Genomic DNA, 26,041 nt, shown 5'->3' with positions numbered 1-26,041 from the left:
TCTTGGATATCCAATGTGTGTAGATCTCTCAGTAATTCCTGGAAGATTTATTCTTTATTCCGTAACATTTTGGTAGTTTTTCAGTAGTGAAGACTTAAGAATGTTTGTATTAAACCACAGATCTACAGAAGTAGAGAAAGGTGAAGAACTTAAGGTCAAGGTGCTTGAATATTAGTGTAATTATCTGTCCATGAAAAATAACAAACACTTCCCGGGGTGCGAAGGGGTATTCCAGAAAAGTTGGGAGAAGGACTGGGGTGGGCAAAGACAGCTGCTGGTGTTTACTAGAAGTTATAACCCTGGGCAAGAGGGAAACGAAAGGACCTGACTCCCAGTGCTCCCCCTCCGGCTTGGACTATAGACTAAGACATCTTAGCTGCAAACACCTATCTGGCATTAGTGTCCTAGCCAGCTACTGAGTTTTAAGAGACTCAGAAAATACTAGAACTGGTGGAGCCTCCAGGAGCGTCTAGTTTGAGGTGAGGAAGCCTGAGGGGCTGACCTGAACGAATGGGGGGTAGGGGGTGAGGATGGAAAAGGTATTGCGGGGGGGTGGGGGGGAGGGCGGTGGGGGGAGTGTGTGGTTTGGGAAGAAGCCAACCCAGAGCTGCAACAAAGCAGCTTCCCTTCATCTGTTCCTACCCTGAGACTCTTGAGTTTAAAAAAAAAAAATGGATTCTAACCGTTGACCTTGCCCAAAACACTAGCACTTTTAGAAACGAAGAAAACGAATACCTTAGAGAAGTGATGTATCCCAATGTCAGGGAGAGGGTGATTGACAAAGAACAGACGGGTAAGTCTCCTCCCTGCAAGCCCGGAGCCTCTGGGTACTTCGCTGGGAGGAGTCAGGTCACTCATGAGGCCATATGGGTGGGGGAGGGGACAGACAGCTGGGAGGACTGAAGTAGTAAATCTAAGGAGAGACTGGGTGCAGAAAATGTTAAAGAACCAGTGCTCTCTAATCACATTGCTTTAAATGTAATCAAAGGGCGAAGAAAGTAATTGGAGGCCTAGAGAAGTAACCCTATTATAAAACACCGTAATGCCTGGGAACTCTAGGAAGAACCGGCATCTTCCTCAGGGCCCTTCCCTGGGGTGCTACCGGCCCAGCTCAGGGTAACTAGAACTTGCAAGTGTGCAGGAACCCACCGGGGTGTATTGCCCAATCTGAGGTTCAACAGCTATGTTTAAAATGAACAAGAAAAAGAAACCATTTTATATAGCCCTTCAGTGGTAACAAATCTGGTAACAAGCATGATGAATTATGATTATTCCTCTGGATCTCATTTAAAAAAAAAAAATCCAGACAAGATGTAGGATGCTACAGGTTATTGTCCACTCTACTGTCTACCCTTATGACTTCATGGTTTTTTTTTTTAATTTTAAAAGTTCTTTTCATTAGAAATTACATACTACATACAGGTGTATTTTGAGATTCTTCTGGTTACCTGTCTGTATAGTCAGAGGAGCCAAACTACTGTCCTAGACTGTGCTGCGCCGGAAGACGGAAGCTGAATGTTAGAGCCCTTGATCTCTCTCTTCTGTTCAGAAACTCCAAGACATCCGATCACTTAAATAGACTCCTCCTAGAGTCCTGGTATTTACATACAAATTCTTCCCAATGTCTGAGACCAAGAGCAACTCTTACTCTTAAAAACTAAAAAGCAGGTCTCTTTTACAAATGAAAAAAACAGAGGCAAGGAAAAGACCTCAAGGTCACCATACCACAGGAGAACCAAGAAATAGCACCAAGGTTTGCTTTCTGTTTTGTATTTTCTCTCTTTCTGCAAGATCCAGGAGAGCTGGCAGGCATTTGACAAAGTGCTGCCTCTTTATTTCTTTGCCCTTGCATTTTTCTGGTTTTCTAGTATAGTCTCCTCCAGTAGGACGGAGCAGTTTAGGATGCTTTTAGTTTAGAAACAGGCTTACTTGTCCACGTGTGGTGTATATAAGAGGGCCTGAGAAGAACATCCAAAACCCATTTGCTAATTTGACTCTTGTTGATTGAGCATGTCTGCTATGTGCCGGGGAAGATTCTAGGTGCTGAGACTATGGCAGAATCCCCAAAGTCTCCGCCTTCTGGGGGAGGAGAAAGACAGCAATCATGAACTAACAGACCCATCGGGTCAAGGAAAGCTAAGAGCTACGAAGACAAGTAGTACAAACCAGAGGGAGAGGTGATCTGGGGGGTTAGGAGGGCTGGAGAAGGCCCCTCTGAGGAGGTTGCAGAAGAGCAGAGACCCGGACGGGGTGAGGAAGCCAAGTCCTGTGAATTTCTGGGCTTCCTTTCTCAGCTTCCCCTCAAGTGTGATCTGCAAGCAATGAATATTCCACCTGACTGAAACAAAAGCGTGCTGGCTGGGGGCCTTGCTCCCCATCCTGCCTAAATTCACCCTTGACAATAACAGTGCCTTTCAGACCCTATGAAAATCTGTTGCCTTTAGATTGAACATCAGTAGAAAGCTTTTTAACGCTCTCCAAAGTGCTTCATCGGGACAAACACGGACACTAGGCAATAAAGCTGACAGTACCTGTTGAAATTGTAACAAACAGTATTTATAAGTAACTGCCTTCAAGGAATCACACTTAAAATGGCTGCAATACTGGTAAGTGTTGCTATGGTTTGTAGTTTGGGAGGGTTCTGTGGCCTTGGCTAATGTGTAGTGCTCCTTTAAAAGCTATTTCTAAAAGGATCCACCTGGCTCAAAAGCATCCGTCCTCTGATACCCCCTTTATCATAATGGTATCATAATTTAGGATTTTACTTAAGTCCATCTCTGCAAATTCTGTCCTCTAGATACTGTTCAGTGGATGACTTAACTGAGGAATTCCATACAGAATGAAATAGGAAAAAGGAAATCTGACCGAGGCCTTCATGGTTAATTTCACAGGTCCACAGAGGAAAGCCGTAACCTTGAAAGCCCCCTGCCCTCCCTCCCACAAGTCCCCACACAGTCTGAAAGCCAGAGGAGCTCTACCTTGCAACTGTTTAGGAACCGTCTTCAAAACCGGTATCCATATTGGCCAACAGAGAGTCTATTTGAATTACAAATCCTGTTGTTTGAATCCGTGTTTCCGAATTAGTCTACCAGCAGAGACACAAATTTTTGTCTCTGCCACTTTAAAACCATCGCTTAAAAAAAGGAGCTTCTCAGCTGCTTCTCCTCTCTTTAAGGCAGAGATAACAGAAACTGGCCAGAGTTATTTACTTGACTGCTCCATTTATGGCAACTTGTTTGTGTATTTTTAACTCACAGTTACAATGAGCTATTGTTGAGTTGCATACTGTGGAAACATATATATTACAAAGCACTCCCAAGAAATCCTGATGGTTGGAGGGTTTTTTTTTTTTTTTAATCTTAAAGAAAAGGTAGGATGCCCGAGGAACTGGTGACCATTTCAAGTTGCTTTTATTTAATAGCACTTTATAAACGGACAAAATCCTTACATTTTTAATTACGGCGTCTTTTTCTCTCCCCTCCCTTGGCATTTTATCACCTTGTGACAAGGAGGCTATTGTAGGAATTGAAATCTGTAGTTCAGAAGAGATGGGTGCCTCAGGTGCTGGTTGTACTAATCCATCATTTCTTTTTTGGCTTTGAGGCCTTGTTTTTGCTTCTCTTGGTCCTTTCTGTAGATAACTAATGCCAAACTTCACTTTCAGAGTACCTAGGAATCAGCTCAAAACCAAGATTAGCCTTAAGTATGAGGCACGTTCTTGTGTCTGAATAATGATATTGAGTTCACCTGTTCATAAAAATGCTTATTCATGCACTCGATTAAGTGTGTCCCTTGACCTGGCACCTTTTCTTTTGCTGTTATTTACCGATAAAAATAAATCTCCTGCCCTAAGCAGTAGGAATCACTGCGAAATGCAAAAGCCCTAAGAGGAGAATTCATATGTTAATGAGCCCTTCCAAGTGAGAACTTGGTTAAACGTGCCATTTGCTGACATCATGTTTATGGGGCTGAGTGGAGATGATTTCTTTAAGAGGTGGCCTTGCATAATTCTCCCAGCGTTTTGTGGCCCGCGCGTGCACCTGCGGGAGGGGGAAGTTTACATAAGCGTCCTGGGGTATTTGCATCTCAGCCGCTCCTCTCACTAGGGCTCCTGGGAATGGAGCGGGCGGACGGAGGTAAGGTGCTCCAGCCGCGAGTCTGGCCAAGTGGGTGGGTAACTTTTCGAGGAATCGTGTGCGCGCAGGACCTCGTGGAGACCTGCCAGGGGCACGGTCAGCAGTGACAGTTCCTGGAAAGCGGGCGGCCGCGAGATCAGGCTGGGCAGGCGCCTCCTGCGGACGGGAGCCGGGTGCCCCGCGGAGCTGGGACTGCGAGCCAGGCGGCCGGCGGGCCGCGCTCCTAGGAGGGTAGGAGCCGCAGGAATCGAAATGGTTACTTTTTTAAATGCGGGCTCTGGTTACTTTTGAAGAGCGCCGGCCCCGGGCGCAGAGCGGATGCGGGGATTATTCTCTCCCCGGTGGATGGTTCTGGAGAAACGCAGCGCTGGGGAGTGGGGGATGCGGTGGCCTGGACGAGGCGACTCACAGACGCGGGAGCCGAGTCGGCGACGCCGGCGGGGACGGAGGGTCTCCGGGGAGCTGAAAGACCTTTTGCCGGGTCCCCTACGGCTGGTTAGGGGGCTGCAGCGGGTGAGGACCGCCGCGTTGCACCGAAAGGGGGCTTGAGGGGGACAGCGGGTGTGTGTGCGTGGGGTGGAGGGTGCATCACGGCAGAGCGGGCCTGCCGGCAGCGACCCCCTACTCGTCGGGCGGGACAGGCGCTGAGCCCCGACAGGGGGCGCGGCCCGCCACGGTTTACCGGGGGCCCTGCGCTCGCCGCCCCCGCGCCTCCGCCCTGCTAGGGTCTCCTCCGGAAACCGGTGGGTGAGGGTGACCCGGGGAGCGCCCAGTCAGTCCTCTTTTCCTTCGGGAACCACCCCGCGCCGGGAGACGCGGAGCGGTTCCGCGGATTCGCGGACCGCGGCGGGCGCCGGGAGGGGCTGTGGGCCGCGCTCAGCCCCGCAGCCGCAGGTGGGGAGCCGCTGTCTGCCCCGGGGGCTTGATGGCCGCGGGGCGACGACGACTGAACGCCGAGGGCTGCGGGGGTGCGCGCGTCCCCGTGCGCCCGCGGGAAGGGGGCTTCTCGTCGGAAGGTGGGGGGGAAACGAGGGGACGGCGGCCATTCAGTAGCGCCGTCCAGCCGCGGGGCGAGTGGCTCTTCCTCCGAGGGGGCGCTGCGCAGAGGCGGCGCGAGGCTTTCCCCTGGAGGTGGGTAAGGGGGCTCACAGGCGACTGTGTCCCCCTGGGGAAGGGAGGAGCTGTGCTCTGCGGGCCTCGCGTCGGCGCCCAGGAAGGACTCGCTCCCAACCGCTGGGTCTGGGGCTCGGCCTCTGGGTGCGGAAGGGGGCGGCGGGGGGCAGTCTAGGAATGGGCCGGGGGTCCGGTCCCTCCCGCGGCCCGGGGCGCCCCCTTGCGGCCCGAGAGGAGGGTCGGGCTTTGCGGGGCGCCGACGGCTGCTCTAAGGGGTCTCTCTCCTCCGGGCCGGCCTGGGTTGACCCAGCGGAACCCCGACAGCCGTCCCTCGCAGCTCTATCTACAATTAGCCTGCGGCATTTTCCCCGAGCAGGGTGGCATCCTTTCCCTCCGGCTCCCCTCCGACTCCTTCTTAAAAAGCTCGGGATTTCACATTAATCTGTGTCAGTATAAACCAGGCTATGTGTGGAATTTGTTTTTACAACTCGAGTCTTGTGACTTCTCAAACACTTTCTTGAAGTGTTTTCTCTGGAAACTTGTTTCAAATGAGTGCTGTAAGTTTCACAAAGAGGGGTGTTGTTCAGGAGCCAACAGGTGACGGGGTTGAAACCCGAGTCTGTGTGTACATTGGAGTCAAGTCTGGCTGCCGTTTCCTTGGGCCGCCGTTGAAAATAGAAATTCAAAAAATCAATAGGAGCCTGACTGGAACACGATTTGCGAAAATATCTTCGTCCCCCATAATGGAAAATAACTGGTTCATTAGCGTAGTGCCTTGCGTGGTCCGCCGCACACCCCAGCGTGCGTTTGGGGTTTTGTCTGTATAGGCCGGTTTACAGCCAAAAAACCTGACCCCAAAAGCGTCGCTCTGGCACAGGACCATGCTTTGTCATCATGTTTCCTCCTTTTGTTAAGCAGTCTGTCTTACTGTCGTGGAATGTATTTGTGCATGAAATTAGAATGCTTTGAAACCCTGCAGAGTTGCACATTTCCTCTTGGAAAAATGGATAGCTTCTTGGCAATTGGATGGTACATGACAGACCACTCAGCTGTTGGAAAATGTACAAGTTGGATGGAGGTTTACCTGGAAAATACAGAAAATGCCAAGGGGCACATGGTCTAATGCCACTAATTGCTGGTATGAAGTACTTTTAGCAAAAGAATCTTTCATTAGGCAATGTCTTTGGATACCTTCATTATGTTTTTATTTTGCAGTTATCTCTACAGTTCATTTCAATATAAATAAAACTGAATTGGGCTCTGAACTTTTGTCTTTAGCAGACTGTAAGCTCTGAGTGCCCTTTGAGTGTGTGTGAGAAAGCTTTAAAGAGATAACAGTTTAGGGTCTCTACTATGAAATCCAAACTTTGGTTATCATAGTTTTGATACCTATGGTGATTACAGGTCTCTGGCTTTAAAAAAAAAAAAAAAACAAACCTGTATCCATAGGGCTGTATGTGTTGTGTGTTGTGAAGAATAGAAGTGTTAACAGGTTTTTGTATTGCCAAGTTAGTCTGTGGTTAAATTTAATTCACCTGCATATTTAGCCTGACAGAGTTAGAGTAGCTCTTGAATGGGTATGTGTGATCTGCATCTTCTGTGTGCTAAGGCCTTGTTAACAAGCAGTTTAACAAAGAAGTTGTTAAGCAGTTTGTGGGCCACCGAATGACACTTAGCAGCAGGGGACCCCTTAGAGAATGTTAGCCCAACTGACTTCACAAATCGGTATCTCTCCTGGGTTTTGGTGATCAAAGGATTTCTGACTTCCCTGGGCAGGTTCACACAAGAAGTACCTTTTCATAGGGATCCTGCAATGCCATGGTAATCTTCGCATAGGAACTAGAGTGGAATTTGGGGAAAGTACTTGTAATTAGGGGTATGACCTTGGACTTCATGTTCAATGGCAGGCACTGAAAATTCTGTTTTCTATTTGCATGATTTTGATTTGGCTTGGTGACTTTGTCCAAGAAAATGATTAATAATGGGAACCAGACCAGAACTGATTATAGTTATAACATCAGTTATGTATCTGATTGAACTCCTTCTCCTCAACCCCCTTTAACCCTTATTCCCCTCTGACTTGCCTATGTAGTATTTCCATCGTCCTTCAGTCACATAAGACTCAAGACTATCTTTGACCCAGTTTCCCCCTTTCCTATTGGTTCCTTTTACTTCATCTCCCCAAGCCACCATGTTTAGGCTCTCTTAGTAGCAGTGGACTAAAAGGGCCCTCCTAGGTTCCTGTTCTATTTCCTGACCATCCCTGTTGTATTAATTCTCTTTGAGACCATCGGTGGCACTCTGTTCACATGCCCTTTGTCTCTTCCTGTCACCTTGAGAGTTAAGCACAAAGTCTCCTACCTGATTTGTCTAATTCTTGAAAATGGCATTCGGTGCTCCCATTGCCTTCTGTTGCTTCTGTCTTCTAGCAAAACTCTTGACTCTTCCCTGTCTCTGTACCTTCATATACTATGCTGACTTACTAAGCTTTGTAGGGAAAAATAGTAAAGGCTCATTTATGGCAAGGTCAATCAAAATAGTAATCCTTAGCTGTCCTGGATGCAGCATATAGCACAGCAGAAAGCAAGTGATTCTCAAATGACCAGAATAGCATAGCAAAATAATAAAGCTGCTTTTAATTTGCATATTGTATGTTATCTTATTTAGCCAGTGATTACTGTACTCACAGAAGGAATGTGTAAGCCTTTGTTCATAGCATAATGATACTATATACTTTTTCCCTTCATCTTAGCCACAAGGCCTAGAAGCGATTCTGTATACTTTTAAACAAATTTTTCAAATTGTAGTTGCCTCATTTGCAGAACATAGAACAAATTAAAAGATTTGGAGGTTGCTGGTTGTGGGCAAAGAGAAAAGGCTACTTACTTAATAAGAAACTGAAGCAGCAGGAATTCAAAAATCTATCATGACAGTAGGGAGGGAAAAACATAAAAAGTTTGTCAGCCATCTTAAATCCATGTGATTCCAGACATAAGCTTTTCATTGAGAGAGAGCCCTAACCTTACTTTCTAGTGGAGGAATTAGGTTCCCCGGCCACACCCAGCTGGATGGCTGGATTAGATTCCTGAAGCCTGTGTTCTTTCTACTGTTCACTTTCTACTGAGAATGAAAACAAATTATCAGCCAAAGGCTAAGTCACATACAGTATACACACATAGCACCACTCAAGAAAGCAAGGAATTGTATAATGGAATTTGGAAATACTCTTGTCATCGTGGATACATTTTTTTTTTTTTTTAAGTTCTAGTGTTTAATTGAATAAATTCAGTTGCCTCTTTTCGGTATTTTCTGGAATCGCTCAGTAATGGCCTTTAACTATCGGGTTGAATGAATAAATGGAATAAATTAATCTGGAAGTAAATTTCATGAGGAACCCCTCCTTACATCACGGTGTTGGATAAATAAGGCCATGCTCTGACAAGTTGACAAGGGTCAACTTACAGCCACTCATATATTGGGTTCTCACAATTGTTGCTTTGCCTAAGATGCCTGGAAATACTTACATACCATGTGTGTCTCTGGGTAGGTGTGGGCCCACATACATGCACACAAACTGGTACTGGAGATTTTATGTAGGGACTGGTTAGAAGCTGATTCTTTTTTTTTTTTTAATATTTTTTTTATTTGACAGAGAGAGATCACAAGTAGGCAGAGAGGAAGGGGGGGTGGGAAGCAGGCTCCCTGCTGAGCAGAGAGCCCGATGCCGGGCTCGATCCCAGGACCCTGAGATCATGACCCGAGCCGAAAGCAGAGGCCCAACGCACTGAGGCACCCAGGTGCCCCTAGAAGCTGATTCTAAGGAAGCTGGGAATGGAGGCTAATAGTTTGTCAAAATTGTTTGCCCTTCAAAAGGTTAGAGAACTTCCTGACCTCAAAAAGAAGATGAAATTCACATGCCAACCTTGTTTTGTTATTAATAAATTCTTATTCTGGATCTTGCCGATCAGCTTCAAGAAAATGTTCCCACTAATTAACAGTGGAAGTAATAATGTCAACTGACACATGTCGATAATAACTAATTCTTTATATTCATGCAATTCCTTTCTTCAGAACTTTCCCATACTGGGGCACCTGGGTGGCTCAGTGGATTAAGCCTCTGCCTTCCGCTCTGGTCATGATTTCAGGGTCATGGGATTGAGTCCCGCATCCGGCTCTCTGCTCGGCGAGGAGTCTGCTTCCCCCTCTCTCTCTGTCTGTCTCTCTGCCTGCTTGTGATCTCTCTCTCTGTTAAATAAATAAGAAATCTTAAACAAAAAACAAAAAAAAACCTTTCCCATACTTAGACTATCTTTGAAAGAAAAATAGTTGCGCTAAAATAAGACCCCATGATCGCTGACTTGGGAGAGGTCTGAAGACTTCAAGGCTGAGTTTACTAAATGCTGAAGCCCCGATCCTATTCCCTAAGTATTGCTCTAGCCCTTGGGTCAGATGTTCTCTTGACAATTATATGATGATTGAGAAGTCCTACACCTGCGAGCTGTTTGTCTTTGAGTCTTTTTACATGGTGAGAAGTAGCTGTTTAACTATTTTGAAGGGAAGAGGGAGAAAAGGGATAAAGGAGGGAAATGAAACTCTTCCACCGTCTGTTTGGCTGTGTGGAGCACCCCCAGGATAATCCCTGTCTTTCTAAGAAAAAAGTATCTCATTTCTCTCTGCCAACCTCAGGCTTCTTTCTCCCCTCCCTTGTGTCCATGCTCTTTTCATCTGTCATTCATTTCTCTCCTAGATTCTTCTCACTGGCTTTTAGTCTTCTCTTCAAATTCTGTCTGCAAAGACCTCCTAACCTGCTCTGATTTGGTTCAGATTCCTGCGTGCTGCGCTGACCTCGATGACATCTTTGACTGTGCTGGTAGCTCTTAAAGGTGCTGCTTCCTCTGCACCTTTCCTTAAGGCTCAGACTCCGAAACCTGAACAGACCCATTCCTGAAAACTGTTTTACTCTTTTCCCTGCATGATGAGACTTCTTTACATCCAGAATTACAAAGAGACATTGGCGAGGTGGGGCCTCTACTGATTCATTTCCCTAGGAGGGGCAAACCTAGCACAGAATTGGTTCTTACATAATTGTCATTCACATATGATTAAGTTCATTCAGTTAAGTTACAGCATTTCAAGACCAGGAAGTAAACCTGCCTCACAATAACCACAGAATACTAAGCTATTTTGGCTTTTTATTCTAGTTATATAGAGCATCTAACATGGTGTCTTGCCCACAGTTTTTTTTTTTTTTAAGTAAATATTTTAAAAAATATCATGTTCAGTTTAGCTAGGTTAGGTAAGAGAATGTAAAAATACACACTCCCAAATGGTTCCCATAAAATCATGTGTAGTGTTTGTGATCATGAGGAGGAGGAGGATAATAAAAGGAATGAAGCAAAATGTAAACAATTGATGAGTCTGGGTAAAAGCTACATAGGAGTCCCTTACTCGTCCACCTTTTCTGAAGTTTGAAATTACATCAAAATACACATTTACAAAAATAAAAAAATTAATAAAGGACAGGGCACAGGACATCTTGTGCATCTAAGTGTGGTTCTGCAAAAAAAATCTTGAGAAAGTTTCTCTGTCATAATCCCAGCTTTGAGCAGCTCTGTTCCCATTATAATCCAGTTCATTTGTATATCTGATTTGTGTCCTTATATCATATGACCAACCTAAAATGACAATGCCTGGAAATGAAATTAATGATGTTTTTCTATTAGATCCAATTCCTGGTTTCATGTTTGGTGTAATAGGTGGAATTTTGGCAGATGAGACATAACTGCAGTCACATGTCACCAGGAAGCCCCTACATCATGACCCAGAGCATCAGTAATGTCCAGGCTCCCCTCTCGTTGTGTTGTCAAAGCACATACCATACAGTAGTGTACATGCCTACAGTAAGAGCTCACGGTGGGGGCATGTTTATCATTTTTATTACTTTAACATTTTAGAAGTGCAGGAACTGTGCTCAGCAGTCACCTGCTTTCCTATGACATAGTATGAGATGATGATATACACAAGAATCTGAGGGTCTCTGGACAGGTAATTTTTAAACAGAAAAGAAAAAGCCGTATTCAAATTTGTGTGTTCTCAAGTAAAGAAGTAGCTAGTGGCAGTGTAGTGTCTCTCACTACAGCCTGGTGAGTGAAGGTCATGCTGTGTCACTTTTATTTTTCTAATATATTTTTTTTTGTCCTCTCTGAGACCTTGCTAACGAATGGAATATTTTGTCATTTTAAGTTACTGTCTCCTGATACAAAGCAAACAGAGGCCTTCTCCGGAGAACAGATTATGAATCAACAGCTCATGCGGCCATTGAATTTTTATAATCCTTCTTGCCTGTGTGCTCACTTTGCCTGCTCTGGGCCATGTGGCCTGTCCCCCCACGGTCCGTCATGTGTCACCGCTGTGGCGCAGGTGCACGGCTAAGTTGGTGGCAGAAAAGGGAACTTGTCCGATCGGGTTCCACCTCTAGGAGGCAGAGACAGGTCAGGGTTTAAGATCACAGGCCAGTTCTAAGGCCGCTGCTTGTTAACTGACCTCCGGACAGTTGTCCTGTGGCAGATGGTTGTGAAGCTCAGTTTCCCCTCTCTGTGAATTGAGATACACCCTCTTTGGGCTGCTTGATATGGGGATTAAACACCATAACACAAATCGTGCCAGGCGAGGCACAGAGGAATAAGGTAGCTGTCAGAGCACCAACAGATGAAACCAGAAACCTTGCCTGGGATAACAAGGACTTTGTCTCTTATGTTCCTCCAGTTGGACCCTTCATGTTGTTAGTGGACAGCAGTCCTCCGTGTCGACTGTGGAGAGGCTGGGATGAATATGGGGAGGGCAGGCTCAAGGCGTGGCCAGCCCCTCTAGGTGACTGGGAGGAGGTGGACTGTGTCATTTAGTGCTCATGTTGATATACCTTGATTAGGAGAGTAATTGTTTTTTGTTTTGTTTTTTTGTTTTGTTTTTTGCAAAAGGCTAATTAAGGAATACAGCTGTAAAAGGGATTCAGATCTTTGGTAATCTGCATCTTTGTGCTAGTTTGGAAAATCCATGATTTGTCTTAATTTGTGGTGGTTTTTCTTGTTTTATAATATGGTGACATTTAATTTTTAGGTTCTATTTAAAATCTGTATTCTTTGTAAGTTTCCGCAGAGCAGGTACTGTAGTGTCTCCTTCTTCAGCCAGGTTTGGCAAGGACCAAATGAACATATTTCAAGATTCAGGTTAAAGTTACATTGAAGTCCGCCCCCCCCCTTCTCTCCTGGTGGGGTTTTTGGGTTACTAATTAAATTCTTAAACTCTAGTTCTCTTCTTTTGACATGTGGGAGTTGTTTTTTCTAAAAAAAAAAAGGGAAAGACCAGATCCAAGAAATTTTCTGACTTTCATTAACACATCCCTTTTTACTGAGGACTAAAGAATGTGCCTGTTTAGAGAGCCTTTCTTAAGTCAAGATGGGAATGAATTGCACCTGTGTGAAATGACGACTTATTTAAAAGGTCATAACCTCCCGGTGATAGTGGAGGAAATGAGGTCATCTTTACTTTTTGTTCAGCGTGAAGGAGTTAAATCATTAGTTGGAATCATACCTACCTACCGCGTGACATCGCTCCTTCTTCTACTGAAGATTGTGGGCATTGGGTGTTTGGCCTTCCATTTGTTGACTATTTCAAGTTTAATTTCTTACGTCCTTTAACTTATAAAAGGGGAACCATATGTTTTAATAATCTGGTTGTGATAGGTAACACTTTCTGGTACTGTAAGTAGAGTTGCGTTTGACACAGTGGATGAAAAAGGGCTTGATCTCAGGCTTCACTGCCTTTCCTACTTGTTTCAGCAGGCGAGAGAATTTTTTAAGGCAGAACAACTTTTGGAAGTCTGATGAGTTAGACTGCACTCTGGCTTTTAGCTGTGTGACCCTGGGCAAGTCCCGCAGCTTTGTTTTCTTTAAACCGGGCTCAAACTAATCATGTATCCTTTTTCTCGTGAGGGGAAAGGGGCAGGTATAAAGTTGCATTCTGAAAGCTGATTCTGAAAGTCTTGTGTCTTTTTTTTTCCTTAGTGCCTTGGGATGAGGGAGGATGTTAAGAATCAGAAGACATTTAACAAGGAACTGTAGTGCTGCTAACACAGTTCCTGGGCTCTCGGGCAGGGACCATTGTGTTGACACCTTTTACAGCCCTTCCCTCTGAGGAAGACTGTTCATCCAGAACTGGATTTACTTTGCCCAGGAGCTGGCTGCTAGCATGTCACACACATAGTAGGTACTGTGTAACTTTTCAGTGAGTGCCTAGTAGTAATGCAGTTCAACACTAATTGTCACCTCGCTGGATTTTATTTTTGCCTTGTGCTTAGATTCAGTACCTTCTGTTGAAGGAACTCATTAATGAATTGTCTGGCTGACTCTAGCCCATTGATAGGGAAGGCTTTGGATTGAACGTACTATAGAAGGATTTAACTGCTCTTTCCACTCATTGGGTAAACTCAGTTTGCTGTCTCTTCAAACTTGATCAGAACCCGGAAACCCAAGCCGTCTGCCCCCGTGGACTCATTCTGCGCACGGAGCAGTGCCTCTTGAGAAAACTGACTAGAAACCCATCAAGAGGGGTGGCTTTCTCTGGAGCCATTTTTCATGGCCCACAGCACGGGCGAGTCAGGGGGAGGTGCAGGCCCTCACACTTCTTTCTTTGACTCCTAGGACTTCACAAGGATTTCATTTGTGGGAAAGTTAGACAGTCAGCAAAGCCGTTTTCTTGAGAACCTTTCTAAGGAATAGTCTATTAGAGGCACTTTTTAAAGGCAACTGGACCTAAGCTAGTTTGGGGAGCATTTTCTGAAATGCTGAGTCGTGAAGGGGGCTGTTTCCAAATTGTGGCCCTAGATTTTAAGTTTCAGTGGGCCTGAGGGTTGTGGGGGTGGTGACACCAGTTATTTGGTTACTTTCTCTAGGCCCAGCTGTGTATAAACAACATTCAGTAAAAGTTCTTGGAGGGTAAAAATAGTGCCTTTGGGTTTTAATTTGTTTTTTCTTGTATTGCCCACAGCAGCCATTGTTTGATGTCCTGTGACTGAGAAACCGGCCTCTTCACTTGATTCTTATGCCTTTGGAGATGGAGCCCAAAATGAGCAAACTCGCCTTTGGGTGTCAGAGGAGCTCCACGTCGGACGACGACTCTGGCTGTGCGTTGGAGGAGTATGCCTGGGTGCCCCCAGGCCTCAGACCAGAGCAGGTGAGAACCTGCTCACCCTGTGTGTTCTGTTTTCCAAGGGGATATAAGACTTTTAAGAATTGCTTTTAAAAAAAAAAAAATTATAGACCATTACTACCACACTGACATGCTACCCTCCTCAGTCCTTACTCTTGGATAGTATAAATTTTTGCCTTTTAAGGTCATCCTTAATTTCTTGATGAAAGTTTTCAGTCCTTCTGGACTCCTGGATCCAGAAGCCTTCCAGTGATGCTATTTTTGCTCATGAATGACCTCCAGAGTACTGGTCATGCATTTGTTATGTGGCTGTCTGACAAGTCTCTTCAGAGAGTGAGAGGAACTTAATCTTTGAAAAAACAGTAACAACAAAAAGGTAATGAAAGAGGAACGTTTCCATGGTCTCAGCAACGCTTTTGCTTTGGAACAGAAGAAATACAGAGCTGTAAGAAACCATCTGACATTGGACCTTTGATAACCTGACACATAAAATAACAATACAGACAATGCACAAAATTAGCTGCCCCCTCCCCCCTGCCACTTCGCACTGTGGTGACACGTTCTTTTAAGTGTATGCATATTTTTCTTTTCCCAATATCCTTATAATGATGAGGTTACTAAACACTGATGGTGACAGATACTCTTATAAGGGTGAAGCCATAGTTTTGAAGTAACAGGTGCCGGTTGGGTGTGTGGTTGCTCCTGACTTATGGTGGGGAACTCTTCTGAGAATAGGGGCTCCTGATTCACGTAGGGCCTGCCCCATGCCCACGTAGCTGCTCCTCAATGGGTACTTCTAACTGGAAAGGCTTCTGTGGCCAATACAATGGGGGGAGAGGGCAGCGGGCTGTCACCCAGGTTAGGAAAGCCGTATTTTGACAAACTGCTCACTAGGAGAAAACCCCCTCTTCCAGCTTTGGGTCGGGGAGGTTTTGTGTGATACTAAGATCCTGAAGTGGACAGGCCCCCGATTCCCTGATCTCCTTTTCCCTTTTCCCTCATTCTTTCTCAGTGCCGCAGTATACTCAGCACTACTCAACAAAGGGATATTCCTTAATATCCCTTAAGGAATTAATACTAAATTCCTTAAACACAACAGAAAATAAAAACCCCGAACAAAAATTGAGTCCTCCTTTCAGAGTGACCCAAGTACAGCTCAGTGTGGCTCCCCTCCAGTTTCTGTAGGGAAATGGACTTCACGTATTTAGAAAATAAACCCAGGGAAGCAAAGAAAGCTGATGCTTGGGAGAACCTGATAAGGGAGAGTTGACAAAGTTTAACAAACCAGCTTTTGTCTTTGTAGCATGTAACATTCAGAGAGCAGATGCAGCGTGCTTGTGGAGTGGCTGGGTTTGGGACAGTGTCACACAGCCTGTGTGGTCATCGGCGGCATTCCCCTGCACTGTTTCTTGGCTGACCCTTGGGAGACTGGCTGAGGAATAGTAGCATTAACTGTGCACATTTTATGGTGCATAATTTATGATGCTCCTAATTGTCACTACAAATTACATTCCTGAAGAGCAATTTAGCAGCTGGGGGCTGGCTGTTCGAAGGCTTGCAGCTCTGCCGAGTTGGCTCAGCTGGTCTTCTCATTAGCTCTAAGAGGCCAAGCCCTGTAGTGGAAGGGAAAGGTAACTTTTTAAGATGGAATATAAACTAAGATGTTCACTTCCTGTATGCTGATGTCTTTCTTTCCGTCTCTTCCTCAGATCCAGCTCTATTTTGCTTGCTTACCAGAGGAAAAGGTTCCTTATGTTAATAGCCCTGGAGAGAAACATCGAATTAAACAGCTTTTGTACCAGTTGCCACCACATGATAATGAGGTAAAATGACAGGAAGAAGGCTAATTAAAATAAAAAAAAAAAACACCCTAAACATTGAGATGCCTCTCATAAACTCTACCTCCTCATTGGCTAGGGTTCTTCGGCCTTTCTTCAGTTAAAATTTGGCTTCAGGCTATAGCTTTCCATTCTTTAAGAGAGAAAAGAGTGTCCGTGCAATAAACTTAACAACAAGTTTGGTTTTTATAGTGTTTGCAGCCACCCACCACTTATCAGGAGCCTACAAATTCTTGGGATTTCCCTGCCCTTTCATCCAGAGTCCTGGCTTTCTGATAGTCCAGGCCTGCAGTTGGGATCCTGTAGAATGTGGAGTGTGTGTGGCAAGTAACAAGTTTAAACCTTTTGTAGAAAGGTTAATGTCTTACTTTTTTTTTTTAAGTGTCTCTGATAAAAGTTTAAACATTCCCTGTTTTTTTAAAAGCTAGTTCCTTCAAATTGTACTTCCCCTTTTGCTAGAGAGGCTGCAAGATTGGGTGTCCTGGTAAAGGTATGGTGCCATTTTTAAATTGGGGATTCACGGGACACGGCAGTTAACTTGCTCTTTCCTGAAACTCGAACTCTGGAAATGAAGAATTGGCGAGGGGGACCGTGTGCTCCAGTGTGGGGCTTGTTTTCCTGTCTCTGAAGGTGCGGTATTGCCAGTCTCTGAGCGAGGAGGAGAAAAAAGAACTGCAGGTGTTCAGTGCTCAACGGAAGAAAGAAGCGCTTGGAAGAGGAACGATCAAGCTTTTGTCCAGAGCAGTAATGCATGCCGTGTGTGAGCAGGTAGCCCTCCCGGGATGAGTAGTGCGTGGTAGTGATGTGGACAGAGTGAGCTTGGGGGTAGGTGACAGGGCTAGCACAGGCATGGGCCCCCAAAACCTCCCCCAAATAAAAGGCAGCCTAGCTTTTTATTAAGTGGATATTCGTGTTTATAATTCTACGCTGCTGTGTATACATGATGGGGGGAGTCTGTCTGGCCTTACGGAAACATTGGGTGACATCCTGCCTTTCTAGGATCTCGGCATGGAGGGAGGTGCAGGGGCACACCTAGCGTTCAGAACTACAGAAACCTAATGAAGACCTTCAGACGGGCACTGGCTCAGAGCAGGGAATGTATCCAGTGAGAGGCTGGCTCAGAAAAACGACTCAATGGAAGTTGGGTGAAAACATTCCTCGAAACAGTCTAGTGGGGCAGTGTATCTGAGGCATGTTCGTTCCAGCTGAGAATCAGAAATAATCCAGCATTAAAGAGCTATTTAATCACCAACAGGAGGGGGCAAAAATAAAAGCTTTCTTGACAAAATGGGATTTAGTGTCAAGTGGGAAAGGCTGAGAATCCAGTCATCAAAGAAGGATCATCCCAATTTCAACTCCTTTTGTTTTTAGTGTGGATTGAAGATAAACGGAGGTGAAATTGCAGTGTTTGCCTCTCGCGCGGGCCCTGGAGTGTGCTGGCACCCTTCCTGTTTTGTCTGCTTCACCTGTAACGAGCTGCTGGTCGACCTCATCTATTTTTACCAGGATGGAAAAATTCACTGTGGCAGGCACCATGCTGAACTGCTCAAACCACGGTGTTCAGCATGTGATGAGGTAAAAAAAAAAAAAAAAAAAGTTTACCCCTTAACACTGGAAAAAATGAGCTTCTAGTAAGCCAATATTCCACTGTTCACATCTAAGCAAAATAAAACATGTCCTGCTTTTGCTGTTTATTTTTAAGATAACCTTATATAATCATATAATGGAATAATATATAGCTAATAAAGAGAAGGCAGCGGGTATCTTTGAACATTGATAAGTAGGATGTCCGTGATGGATTGTGAGAGGAGAAAAACAAGTTGCAAGTAAGAGTGTGTGGTAGATAATCTTCTTTTTGTTAAATAAAGGGAGAATAAGATTCTGTACATATCTGTATACACACAGAAATAGTATGGAAAGACATACACTGAGTGAGCAGTGGTTACCCCTGGCATGTGGAAAGGGGTGGTGGTGTGAAAGGAATTTTGTTTTTAAGCTTTTTATTTTAAAGTAATTTTAGATTTATGGAAGAGTTGGAGAGATGACAGTTCTGTAGACCCTCCCGTCAGCTTTCCCTACTGTTAACATTTTACATCGTGATGATATATGCATCAAAACTAAGAAATTAACATTGGTCTAATACCATTAACTAAACTACAGACTTCAGATTTCCAGTTTCTCTGCTAATATCTCTTTTCTAGTCCAAGATCCAATCTAAGGTACTTCATTGCATTCTTTATATTTCCTCAGTCTCCTTTAATCAATGACCGTAAATTTTTAGTGTTTACTTTTATACATTTATTTTTTTAAGTTTTTTTTTTTTTAGTACTGTGCTATCTGAAATGTTTTTGAGGGGCACCTGGGTGGGCTCAGTTAAGCACCTGACTATTGGTTTCAGCTCAGGTCATGGTGGTCAGGGTCATGAGATCAATCCCTGCATCGGGTCCCTGTGGAGTCTGCTTAAGACTCTCCCACCTGACCCCCTACTCCCCACCCTGTGCTTGTGCTCTCTCTCGCTCTCTCAAATCTTCAATTTTTTTGAAACCAAAATTAAAGAAAATAGTTTCCAATCTGGAGATGACCACCAGGTCGAATGAAGCATTATCTACAAGTGCTGTTCACACAGTGCAGCATCTGGATAGCTGTAACTGGTGATTCTACAGACTTTTTAAATGAGTTTTGTATTAAAACACAGAACACTAATTTCAATGCTAATGTATTCTTTGCCAGATTATGCCAACGAAGTGTGATTGGAGAGCAGAAATATGACCAAATGAATTCTACCTAGTGTAGAAATCAATGTTTGTTAGTTTAAGAGTCACTAAGTTTCTCTTTTTCATCATTTTTAATTTCTGCTCTTGCTTTGTATCTAAATTGAGGTAGATGTATGCTTGAGGCTGTAAGAAACAAGGTTAGCTAAGTGACTTTTTGAAGAGCCACCGTCTGTCAGTTGCCCAGAAAACATACAGTTAGAATAGCTCACTAAGGTTTTCTTCCTTCCTGTTTCTTTTTAAAGATAATTTTTGCTGATGAGTGCACAGAAGCCGAGGGTCGCCACTGGCACATGAAACACTTCTGCTGCCTTGAGTGTGAGACAGTCCTGGGAGGACAGAGGTACATAATGAAGGATGGCCGCCCGTTCTGCTGCGGCTGCTTTGAGTCTCTGTATGCGGAGTACTGTGAGGCCTGTGGGGAGCATATCGGTGAGTGCACAGCCAGCCTGCCTGTTCAGTCACATGCCCAACAGTCTGTCTGCAAATGGCTAGTCTTTTTTTTTTTTTTTTTTTTTACTGTAACTTATATACAGTGAAATGTAAGATCTTAACTCTTTTGGTTTGTTGTGTTTTGACAAATGGATATATAGTCAGTTCTCAGTATTTGTAATAGTTGTGTTCTATAAAGTTGCCTGAATTATTGAGTACAGAACCATTGCTCCTGGGAGAAATATGGGGTTGGGTTCCTATAAGCCTCTGGTCACATTTTCATCAGCTGATCAATATATAATCTTGTTTTTAATGTATGTTTTTGTTTGAAGGCATCTTATTTAATATACGTTGTTGATTCATTCAAACTGACCTCCCAGCCAGTAGCACCGTAGCTCATGCCTGAATGAAGCTTCTCTAAGACACACATATTCTCTGGAAGACACAGCCCAGCCTTCTTGGGCTTAGGAACACTATCCAGCACTATGCTTGGGGGCCATTTTAAACAGGAGAATTAACAAAAAGCACAAACATGTGAAGAAAACACGATAATAGAAACTAGAAGAAAGAGAAAACAGACTCAGGTTATGTCAGTTGTTTAAAGAGCTGAGACAAAAGACAAGATGTTGCTTTGTGTGACCTAGCTGAGAACATGTTTATCAGCTGGCTCAAATTTTTCGTCGTTCTGCATGTGCCTGCAAATTCCTTGAAAGCCCTGCAAGTGTTGATTTTGGGGTTACAAATAAATTTTAGCAAATAGGCAATTCAAAAATATGGAATTTGCACATAATGAGAATTAACTGTACCTGTGTGACCCACAATGCTTTCAGGATAAAGAACATTCCCATCACCCTTTGAGTTCCCTCATACAAACAGTCCTGCCCATTTCTTCTTCCTTCATTTCGAGATCAAACTGTAATCCCCTCCTCTGTCCTTTTCTAAAACAGGTGTGGACCATGCCCAGATGACATATGACGGGCAGCACTGGCATGCCACAGAAGCTTGCTTCTCTTGCGCCCAGTGCAAAGCTTCTTTGTTGGGATGTCCCTTCCTTCCCAAACAAGGCCAGATTTACTGCTCAAAAACATGCAGCCTTGGTGAAGATGTCCACGCCTCTGATTCTTCTGACTCTGCGTTTCAGTCTGCTCGATCTAGAGACTCCAGAAGAAGTGTCCGGATGGGCAAAAGCAGTCGGTCAGCCGATCAGTGTAGACAGTCCCTTCTCTTGTCCCCTGCTCTGAACTACAAGTTTCCTGGCCTGTCAGGTAATGCGGAGGACACCCTTTCTCGGAAGTTGGATGACCTGAGTCTCTCCAGGCAGGGAGCAGGTTTTGTCAATGAAGAATTCTGGAAAGGTAGAGTCGAGCACGAAACCCCAGAAGACCCTGAAGAATGGGCTGAGCATGAAGATTACATGACGCAGCTCCTCCTCAAGTTTGGTGATAAAAGCCTCTTTCAGCAGCAGCCCAATGAGATAGATATTCGAGCCAGCGAGCACTGGATATCTGATAACATGGTTAAAACTAAGACCGAGTTAAAGCAAAATAACCAGAGCCTCGCAAGTAAAAAATACCAATCTGATATGTACTGGGCACAGTCACAGGACGGACTGGGTGATTCTGCTTACGGCAGCCACCCAGGCCCTGCAAGCAGCAGAAGGCTCCAGGAGTTAGATCTGGACCACGCGGCTGCAGGCTATAACCATGAGCAAACACAGTGGTATGAAGATTCCCTGGAATGTTTGTCAGACTTGAAACCAGAGCAAAGCGTTCGAGATTCTATGGATTCTTTGGCTTTATCTAATATCACAGGTACATAATCTAGGGATTATGGGGTGTTTGGAAAAAAGAACCACTAAACAAGTCCAGCAGTAGGGGCTATGTTATTTAAAACTGCAGACCAAGGGAAGGAGGAAGTTTACCTTAAATGCAGAACACTAACAAAACAAACATGTGCATATGTGTGTGCATCTGTAGACATTTTAATATAAGCTTTTTGAATAGGTATTGTCCGTATTTTAAACAGGAGGAAATGGATTTATTTGGATAATGGAGTCTGCATCTTGTCTGAAAGATCCTGTACTCTTTGGATTGTGCTATATGAATTTCAAGATACTAAAATCAGCCTGTGTCCTTTATAAGCTCCTAGCATCTTTTATATTTTCCTGAATTGCCCTGTGACAACAGATAGCTCAAAATAGCTGAATGGTTTTTTACCCAGATTATAAAAGAACTTCACTTTGTTTCCAAAGCATATTTATATCAGTTATCTATATTTTACCCTTAACAATGATCCTGAGCTGTGGAGAGTGGATATTATTGAGTTTTATAAATGAAGAAACTTGAATTATCAGGAGGCTAAATGCCTAACTTGACATGTGTTTTTATTTTTTTTAAAGACTTTATTTATTTGACAGAGATCACAGGTAGGCAGAGAGAGAGGAAGGGAAGCAGGCTCCCTGCTGAGCAGAGAGCCTGATGCGGGGCTCGATCTCAGGACCCTGGGATCATGACCTGAGCCGAAGGCAGAGGTTTTAACCCACTGAGCCACCCAGGTGCCCCTTGACATGTGTTTTTAAAGGCAAGACTGAGCCTAGAACCCGCCCTTCCTGAGTGTCACATGTGCATTAAGTCTTTGGATACAGAACTATCATTGGCCCATGGCTAGCAAGGGCTGTGGCTAGTTTTATAGTCAAGCTAATGACTTCGGTCTTCTCATGAAGGTTATGTTACTGTAATACAGGAAAGGCTTTGGTGGCTGCCCCTTGCCAGGCCTCACCCTGGCAAGGAGGGAGAAGAGAGCTACCTTCCTGGTTTCCGTTGACTTGTCAAAGATGAGGTCTACAACAAAGGAGAGTTGAGGAATGTGGGTGGGATGACACTAAGCATATCCTGTTTGCCAGGCCCTGTGGTAGGTATTTTAACATGTAGTATCAAAAGCAGACATCATTTGGTACACAAAGTGTTAGGGCTAAACATTCCTTGCCAATAACAGGCTGAGAAACAGGCTCCCTCTAGAAAGTAGGAAGTTACATGGTCTCCAGTGGACAGCAGTTTGCACCATGCCCGAGTCCCTTACTGCCGGCTGGGCAATATTCATTTAACTTGCCTGGGCATTGTTTAAAAAAAAAAAAAAAAAGAGCATTATCCATTTTGAGAAAAGCTTTATTCAAGTCAGATTAATCTGCAAGGAGCATAGTATGTAGAGGTGAAGGGGGAAGACTGGATGTGATGATCCAGGTGCAGGGCTGGCAGACTTCTGGTAAAGGGCTAGACAGTACTTGTTGGAGCACCTGGTCTCTGCTGCAGCCACTCAGCTCTGCAGAAAGCAGTGGCCGACGATGCGTAAGAGAATAGGTGTGGCTGTGTTCCCATGAGACTTTACCCCCAAATAGGTTGTGAGCCGAACATGGCCCTGGCGCTGGTGTGCTGACCTCTCATCTAGGTATATAAGGACCATAATGGTGTGGGCCCATGGAGGCAAAGGGAAAGATTGCTTTGAGAGATGTTCAGGTGAAGTAGTCTGGTTTTCATGTATTAAGAGGCAGAAGCTCGTACATGTCATGTTCTACATTAACTAATGAGACTTTTATGAAGCTTTGAAATTTGTGCTGCTCATGACATGTGCTGTAACTATCGTCTGGCTCCAAAAGAGCTGCGCTTGTAAGAGGCTGTGCCCCTTGTATCGACGGAAGTCAGACCTTCTCAATTAGGTATATATGCATGTCGGTCTTACCCGTGGGTGTTAGTCAGATATTGAAATTTGGGAGAATTTTCTTTGAAAATGCTTCAAGTGACTTGTTTGTAATAATTGTCTTGGCTTTTCTCCTAGGGGCTTCCGTGGATGGAGAAAGCAAGCCGAGACCCTCATTGTATTCCCTGCAAAACTTTGAGGAGATGGAGGCAGAGGATTGTGAGAAAATGAGCAATATGGGGACTTTAAACTCTTCCATGTTGCACAGGAGTGCGGAGTCCTTAAAGAGTCTAAGTTCAGAGTTGTGTACAGAAAAAATCATGCCCGAGGAGAAACCAGTCCATCTGCCAGTGCTTCGAAGATCCAAGTCTCAGTCCAGACCACAGCAGGTCAAGTTTTCGGATGATGTCATCGACAATGGAAACTATGACAACATCGAAATCCGGCAGCCTCCAATGAGCGAGAGGACTCGAAGACGGGTCTACCATTTCGAAGAGAGGGGATCCAGGTCTCATCACCATCGCCGCAGGAGAAGTAGGAAGTCCCGCTCTGACAATGCTCTGAATCTTGTTACAGAACGAAAATACTCTCCCAAGGACAGACTGCGACTTTACACCCCTGATAATTATGAGAAATTTATACAGAATAAAAGTGCCCGGGAGATCCAAGCGTACATCCAGAATGCTGATCTGTACGGACAGTATGCCCACGCCACCTCCGATTACGCGCTGCAGAACCCGGGACTGCCTAGGTTTCTGGGACTCTACGGTGAGGACGATGATTCCTGGTGTTCCTCCACCTCCTCCTCCTCCGACTCAGAAGAAGAAGGGTATTTTCTTGGACAACCGATTCCTCAACCCCGGCCCCAGAGATATGCCTACTACACAGATGACCTTTCGAGCCCGACTTCTGCACTCCCCACTCCTCAGTTTGGTCAGAGGACAACTAAATCCAAGAAGAAAAAGGGACACAAGGGCAAAAACTGTATTATTTCTTAACCTAGTAAGCTGTGGAGATCATGTTTAAACTTTGCCATTAACCATCTTGAATCATATCTTTTTTCTTCCATAGGAAAGTTGCTAAAATAGTTTAAAGTGCTTTGCCCACGTAAATGAGACTCCTGCTGCTGTTTACAGTGTCAGATTAACATTTGGAAGGTGTGATTTCTCCAGTTTGCCCTCCTTGGATGGTGCCAGGTTGATGTGACATCTTGTGCCTGTCAGGTGCATTCCAGTTCTATGTAGCGGCTTTGGTCTCCACTCAAGAGAATCCTCCAGAAACTGTCCCGAGGTGATTGGATGGGGGTGTTGATTTTAGACAATGGAGAACTTCCGCCACCTTTGTAAAGCGATAGTATTTGTCATTTGTCTACACCAGGTTGGCCCAGGTCCTGATCAGTCTGTCTTGTTGTGCGGCATGCACGTAGTCACACTGACCCAGACAATACTGTGCATCCCATCGTACAAGGCCACCTCATCCCCTTTCAATTAGCCAGGTAAACATTGCATTGTATTTGCTCCAGCTACAGATTGAAAAAGACATTGCTATTTATAATGTAGTATTTCATAGACTTAAGTGTATTCCTAATTTAACGGTGCAAATATTAATGTACATATGTACAGTTCAGATTTTAAAGCTGATATTTTTATATCCCTGAATTGCAAGACATTTGTTACACTGCAGTGCTAGATTTGTTGGGGAACCAGAAACAGCATTTATGGATGAAATGATTGCTTGTATTTTAGTCAGGGTTTATAAGCTTAGATGGTCAAATTTATATTGCCTAGTGATGGAAAGTTCAGATTTTTTGATTTTTCAATATTAAAAAGGCTCTGTATGCATGGTGGGGCTATGTAAATACTCTTTAAAACTATGGCCCTATTAATCTTACGAGTGCTATTTATGGGTCAAGCAATGTAAACTGTATAAATGTAAAAACAAACCCATACATATCCCTGGAATATATGGTAAAAACAAGTAGAAGTTGTTTGGGTGAATGTTTTTTTCCCCTTTGGGGATGGTAGGGGGTGCCTTCTCCATTTTCAACAGAGTGGTGATTATTTCCTGGGAAGAGACCAAAACTACAAGGATCTGCTGTATAGGGCAGAGGATTTTGTAGATTACTTGAAGAGAGGCTATTCCTTTTTACCAGTCCCTTCTAGCTAAGTTGTTGGTCTTGAACAGCAATTTTGAAAACTGGGCCTTTGGGTTATGTGTTTCCTTCAGAGGATGCTGTGCCAACTGACTACTTCAAGTTTATGAGGTTCTGTTTCGAGGGGAAATTATCTTGTAGTTGAACTAATGAGCTGATATTTTGTTATGTGCCATACTTGCACATACGTTTTAGTCCTAAGGTCCTAGTGGTATCTTGGACCTTTAGGAAGGTATTGAGTAAATGCTTAATAAATAACAAACTACCTTTCTGAACACAGATGTTTGCAAACATATCCAGGTAACTTCCATTTTGCTCATCTGTTTTGGCATGATTTATTTTGCCATTCTTCTACCATTAACAGGCCACATTTGACTCCTGCAATAACCTTTTGCCCCTACTAAAAGGTGGGAAATAGTACTTGAGGCACAGAGGCAAACTTGTCCATTATTTAGTGGAATGGCAAAAAGCTATGTTAGGCCTTGGGGAAGGAGGACATGAATCCAGTTGCTAAACCAGCGGTCCAGCATCCTCTACACCCATCCCTAGATAGGGCAAGGCTTTGTAGCTGGGCTAGACAGAGCTCCTTCAAAAGCACGCAACAGGTGACAGCACGCCTACTCAACAACTCTACAATTTTCCTGGTCTGGTTCATTTTGAAAAATGTATCAGCGGTGAAAAGGAAATGCATGTACCTGG

At 44.4% G+C, this 26,041-nt stretch overlaps 1 protein-coding gene across 1 annotated transcript; it reads left to right on the top strand.

The window, feature by feature from the left end:
* Window positions 1–14,348: 14,348 nt before the first annotated feature.
* On the top strand, window positions 14,349–25,609 carry PRICKLE1 (prickle planar cell polarity protein 1; the record flags this gene model as incomplete). Its single annotated transcript, XM_080810721.1, has 7 exons — window positions 14,349–14,480; window positions 16,166–16,279; window positions 16,925–17,062; window positions 17,666–17,869; window positions 19,311–19,497; window positions 20,445–21,308; window positions 23,329–25,609. 7 exons carry the CDS (start codon window positions 14,349–14,351, stop codon window positions 24,186–24,188), a joined length of 2,499 nt encoding a protein of 832 aa, XP_080666847.1. The 3' UTR covers window positions 24,189–25,609.
* Window positions 25,610–26,041: the final 432 nt, after the last annotated feature.

This window comes from Martes martes, assembly GCF_963455335.1.
Source record: "Martes martes genome assembly, chromosome: 8".
In the NCBI taxonomy this organism is placed as follows: domain Eukaryota; kingdom Metazoa; phylum Chordata; class Mammalia; order Carnivora; family Mustelidae; genus Martes; species Martes martes.
This window is presented reverse-complemented; position numbering and strand designations above follow the sequence as displayed.